This window comes from Ailuropoda melanoleuca, chromosome 15 (genome assembly GCF_002007445.2).
Source record: "Ailuropoda melanoleuca isolate Jingjing chromosome 15, ASM200744v2, whole genome shotgun sequence".
Classification (NCBI taxonomy): domain Eukaryota; kingdom Metazoa; phylum Chordata; class Mammalia; order Carnivora; family Ursidae; genus Ailuropoda; species Ailuropoda melanoleuca.
In genome coordinates, this window is record NC_048232.1 from 46,083,048 (window position 1) to 46,089,047 (window position 6,000).

At 42.1% G+C, this 6,000-nt stretch overlaps 1 protein-coding gene across 3 annotated transcripts in view; it reads left to right on the plus strand.

Annotated features, from left to right (window-relative positions):
- LGR5 (leucine rich repeat containing G protein-coupled receptor 5) overlaps positions 1 to 6,000 on the plus strand; it is a 126,770-nt gene that overhangs the window by 116,093 nt on the left and 4,677 nt on the right. For all 3 annotated transcript variants that reach the window (XM_002915612.4, XM_034644122.1, XM_034644123.1), the window contains 4 exons: positions 1,259 to 1,330; positions 2,136 to 2,261; positions 3,279 to 3,424; positions 4,983 to 5,066. In XM_002915612.4, the coding sequence (XP_002915658.2) occupies positions 1,259 to 1,330; positions 2,136 to 2,261; positions 3,279 to 3,424; positions 4,983 to 5,066 (428 nt within the window). The remainder of the gene's footprint in view (positions 1 to 1,258; positions 1,331 to 2,135; positions 2,262 to 3,278; positions 3,425 to 4,982; positions 5,067 to 6,000) is intronic.

Genomic DNA, 6,000 nt, shown 5'->3' on the forward strand with positions numbered 1-6,000 from the left:
GGAGAGCAGAAATGGCTCCTTGGGGGCTGCTGGGGGGATTCCAGCACTCGGGTGTACAAATAGGAGAGGAATTACAGTCCTTTGCGCATACAAATTCTCCCGTATTTACTCAAAATCCAGTCAAAATGCTATACAGCCCCCATGGCAGGACTTGGCCTACAATCCTGATATTGCACACTCTGTGAGGCTCACCAGGGGCACCCATGTTCCCCTTAAAGCCACCAGAGACCTGCTCCCCTCACTGGACAGAGACCGAGCAGCTCAGGAGAAGACAGGCTCCTCACTCAATCACCCCAGGCCCATTTGGAGCCTCCCCACTCCTTCCCTGCTGTGGCCTCCCCTTGCTAGCCCAAACTGCTTTCTGTTCTGGGATCCGTGGTGGATCAAAATAAAAAGCCTTCCCGTTTCATCCAGTTTAGGGAGCCTTTCAGATGAGAATATGAATGTTCTGTGAAGACCTTTTATCCAAGGTAACTCAGGAGGCCCAGTATCATAAATAAATCCCTCATCTATGCCAGAGGAAAGTTGACTGTGATCACTTTCAATTTCCTCAGATGTCTCCACTTTCGCTACACTTGTTAGGCATTTTAAAAAACAAATTTTAAGTTCATTGTTCCTTTTTTGAAATGTGGAAGTTCTTATTCCTGCTGAATCATCGACATTTCAGTGTGTGTGTGTGTGTGTAGTGAATTTTATTTCTCCATAAATTGTAGGTTTGCCTGGTTATTAAAGGATTTTATTTCCAACATATTAGCCCCTTTCGGTTTATTTTGCAGTTAAGAATTTAAATGCACATCTCCTTTACTGGAAATTCTTTTTTTTTAATACTTCTCAGTGTTTCTCTTGCAGCCTTACAAACCTGACAATGTACAGAAAGCGTTGCTGAGTTTTGTTAAATATTCAGGTCATTTCATCCACTTGGAATTTGTCAGAGGAAGACTCTCGGAAGGTCCTGTCTTTTACTCATAAAATTTCACAACCGTGTTTCAGTCTACTTTCTAGCAAACAGAGAGTAAAATCTAAGATATCCACCAGCATGATTTTTCCTTGATTGATTTAAAACAAGGTTGATTTAAAGTTCCCTCTTCAGTCATTTATAGTAATATCTTTACCTGAGGGCTGAGTTGATAAGCTCATTGTTTTGTCCTGAATGGAAGTTAAAATCTGGCAGAAAAATGTAATATATATGGTAAAACTTCACACAACTTTTTTTAAAATATATAATCCTCTCATTTGCCTTTTTTTTTTTTTTAAATAGGAATTTAGCCTGGAACAAAATTGCCATCATTCATCCCAATGCATTTTCCACTTTGCCATCTCTAAGAAAGCTGTGAGTATTTCGTGACTTGTTTATGGCATGTTTTAAATAATTGGGGGGGTCACCTAAATTCCTCAAAAATGTCAGTTTTGCCGAAGAGGCCGTTGAGCACAGACTGCCCGGCCCTTAGTGCTCTCCACACTGGAGTTGGGGCCAAGGCCACGGTGGCCCTGACGTGTGTAATTGAAGATCTGGGTGACAGCTGGTTCTGGTTATTGAGGTGAAATTTTCCATTTTCGCTATCAGGTGGGGTGGAATAAGATGTCATTTCAGTTCCAAAGCGTTTTCAGTTCATATTTGCCATCCTGACTGAGAGAAAACTTTCCTGTCCCATTTCCCCCCCCTCTCTGTCCTGTCCCCCACCCGCCCCCCCCCCCCAGCTTCTTATGCCTTCCTCTCCCTTCTCCCTTGTCGAACACAGAGAGAAGTTGCTGGTCAGAGTGAAGGGGAGGAAAGAGAATAAAACGCGCCAGCGTCTTCCCCTCCCCCCCAACTTAATCCACTCACCCTCACTTTTCAAATTAGATGTAGCACCTTCCATCGATTTTTGATGTCCCCACCTGGCAGAATGAAGCTGAATGTAGAAATTACAGTTTGGATGAGACTAAAACACGTTCCCCCCGCAATTCTGATTGTAAATCGAAAAGTTTTCAGGAGCTAAGCTCAAAATGGGTATTTTTACCATGAAGGGTATAGACCCTGCTTAGAAGTTCTTATGGAGCAGTTTAATAATCTTTAGGTTGCTTTTTTTTTTTTTTTAACATCGATGCTTTCTGCTAAACAGACCAAAAGCCAATTGTTGTTTGATGTTTTGCAGGGACCTATCCTCCAACCGCCTGTCGTCTTTTCCTGTAACGGGGTTACATGGTTTAACTCACTTAAAATTAACAGGAAATCATGCCTTACAGACCTTGATATCATCTGAAAACTTTCCAGAACTCAAGTGAGTTTCTCATTAAAACTAATAAGATACATTTGTGGTCATGCGAAATAATAGACGTGTTATAGTAGTTTTCGAAATTTATGAGGTCATGGGACTCTTTTGAATTGCATTTCATGCCCTCAAGTCCCCCACCCTTGGGGCATTGTTAGGACAAGCCCTGAAGGGGGGGACCGCATCTTCCTGATCACATTTCCTTTCTTTCTCAAAGATGCTTCCCAGAATCCTAGCGTTCATGGGAAGAGTTTGAAAAACATCGATCCATGGGATATAAACTAGGAAACGTAATGAAATAACATGATAACGTTATGTAGTCCTACTTACGTTTTTGAATTTATCTAGCTTGTTATATGTTCTAATAAAATATACTAAATTTATATTTCTTTGAGGAAGTAATGCTCCTTAAAACCTGTTATGCTTGTTACATATACATATATATATATGTGTGTGTGTGTGTGTATATATATATACATAGTTTTTAAACCACAGTACATTTTACATACTTTTAAAACCATAACCCCAAAAGAGAGTTTGGAAACTAGAAGAGAGTAAAAATCTAAAAATACCCTCTAAACAACTTTTTATTTTATTTCCTCACAGACTTTGTTTCCAATGTATTTCTAATTGTTAGAACCACAGTACATATACAGACCTACATCATGTTTTCATTACATTATGTCATACTATAAGCACTTTTTAATGGTGCTACAATTTCCCTAGCAGTCATTTTTTAACTTCTTTATTATGGAAATTTTGAAGCACCAAAGTGGAGAAAATAATATAATATACGCATCACTCAACCTCAGCAATTATCAACATTTCATGGCAATGATTTTTAATAAGTCCATTGTTATTATAAATAGCACAGTAATGAACATCTTTGTACACAGTTAATATTTTAGTTTCTTAATTAAGGCTAAGATCCAAAGAGAGAATTACTGAGTGAAAGAAGACGAACACTATATTTAACAACCTGTGTCTTTAAGGATGTGTTTTTCGCTTGGTGTTGTTCATTTAAAGGGTTATAGAAATGCCTTATGCTTACCAGTGTTGTGCATTTGGAGTGTGTGAGAATGTCTATAAAATGTCTAATCAATGGAATAAAGAGGACAACAGCAGTACAGATGACCTTCATAAGAAAGATGCTGGAATGTTTCAAGTTCAAGGTAAGACCTGCTATGTCACAGTGATGAAATTATATCTAGAAGGGTCTTGAAAAGTCATCAAACAGGTCATCTAAACTCCAGACAAGTCCCTATGTAACCAGCCCCAGCAAGCTGGCAATCCATCCCAGAGAAGACTTCAAGACTCCCAGAGAAAGAGAAATATCCCTTAGGATTCATTCTAAAAGTTCATCTTTTCTGTAAGCGATTTCTTCATACTTTTATTTATAATTCGATCCCCCTTAGCACAGACTACCCTCAGGGGGAATTCTTAATATTGATGTTAATATTTCCATCAGCTTTTAAAAGGGCCTCATCCTTATGGAAACCTTTTTTTAAAAACATGTTTCTGAGTGGTATTCTCCAGAAGATAAAATCCATTTTTTTTTTCATGGCCTGAGAGGAACAGACAGTATAGGCATTTAGATGCCTCCATATGTCAGCAGAAGGGCTTAAGAATCCCACTTCTCATCCTACTAATTCTAAAACCTTCTCCCCTCCCACCCCCCATAGAGGTATCTGTCAGGAAGGTGAGATGAGATAATGTCTGTAAAGCCCTGGCTTTCCTTGAAGTAAGACCTTACTTCAACAGACAGCAATGCACCTGAAACCACACCTGTGGTAATGAGGAGGCGCCCTGGAGGCCCCCACTTTCCTTTCCCTGCCAACCTTGCAAGTTTGCACAGAGTCTAAACAGACTGGCTTCTCTTCCTTTGGGCCCTAATGATTTGTTGATTCCCAAGCAAGTGTGATTTGTCTGTCTGCATGCTGCCTTACCATCTCTTCGTGTACACACATCGGTTTAAGGAGCTGATATTTGAGCCCTTGGCTTTTTTGTTTGAGGCCACAGCATGTATCTGGCTCTTGTTTTTCCCTTAGTTTCCTGCTTCATCCATGCTAATTTCTACTATATGTATTCACTCAGGGAAAAAAAAATAAGAGTGCCACTGTGTGCCAGGAGGAACACAAGGGCCAAGAAAGACAAAGCTCTTCAAGGAGTTTATGTTGAAGGGCAGCGATTCCATACGTTAGATCACACAACTCTGATTTCATAAATAGCTGCCAAACTAAGCACCAAGCAGTAACTTGATTTGTCCTTTGTGAAGCAGAATTTCCCCAGGGAAGACGCCACATCTGATTCTCCTTCTCGAGCTCGGAGAACACAGCCCAGAACCTTTGCACTCTAGCTATCTAAGCGTTAGAAAATTGGATAAAGAGAGGCCCCCAGCCTCTCTCTAATTCAGGTCGTGCAGTTTGGGGCCCTCCTGAGCTGCAGGGAAGGAGGACAGAATGAGAGAGCTAAGGCATTATGGCCTGGAGCCTGGGGTTACCCTCCCCCACCCCCAGTTCATCTGCAATACTGTGTCACATAGTAGCTTGAGTAGGACATCCCAAGGCAACTTTGTGATAGATTGCCAGAAAGCCGGAGCCCCAGGAAAAGTGGGACATCTGGCCTTCGGTTCCCTCTGTGACCTTTCATATCTCGAGGATGTGGTCCTGGGATGTGGTCCCCAGGAAAGAGAGACAGAACCCATCATTCCAGGGCCTCTCCTTCCTGCAGATGAGCGTGATCTTGAAGATTTCCTGCTGGACTTTGAGGAAGACCTGAAAGCCCTTCATTCGGCGCAATGCTCACCTGCCCCAGGTGAGAAGGGTCCCAGCAGCGCAGCGCCCACCGCTGACTCTGAGGCCATCACTGACATATTGGCGACACTTCAAAGCAAAGGCTGTGCTGCCTTTGAGGCCCTTATATCCCTCCCTGTGGGGAGCTTTGAAATAGAAATGTCCATTCCCTAGAGTTGGTCCCCATTCATAGATAGTTTGACTTGATTCAGATCAATGAAAATTGGAGAATCAATCATGTAGTTAGAAGCATATGCAATTTTTTTAAAATATTTTACTTATTTATTTATTTATTGTTTACTTGAGGGGGGGAGTGTGCACAGGCTGCATGCGGCGAGGGGGTCCTCAAGGAACAGATGGGGAGGGAAAGAGCTCAAGCAGACTCCCTGCTAAGTGACATTGATGACTCTCGGCCCCATCCCATGACCCTGAGATCGTGACCTGAGCCAAAATCAAGAGTCTGACACTTAACCAACTGAGCCACCCAGACACCTGGCATAGGCAACTTTTTTTTTTAAGATTTTATTTATTTATTTGACAGAGAGAGAGACAGCCAGCAAGAGAGGGAACACAAGGGGGGAGTGGGAGAGAAAGAAGCAGGCTCCCAGCAGAGGAGCCCGATGCGGGGCTCGATCCCAGAACACCGGGATCACGCCCTGAGCCGAAGGCAGACGCTGAACGACTGAGCCACCCTGGTGCCCCTGGCATAGGCAATTTTTTAAGTGATATCAGCAATCTAGCCTGAACTGGTATACAGCAGTTTTGCTTCATGGGATCATTTATTTTTTAAAAATTTCGTCTTTCCTAAATAGCTATTTGATTAAAGCAAATAATAGTTTATACAGGCAAGTAAAAAAGTGTATATTGACTTCATGTAACTGTCCATTCCCAGGAACAGGATGGACCAGTAGCAAAAAACAAGGGTTGGGGCGCCTGGGTGGCACAGCGGTTAAGCG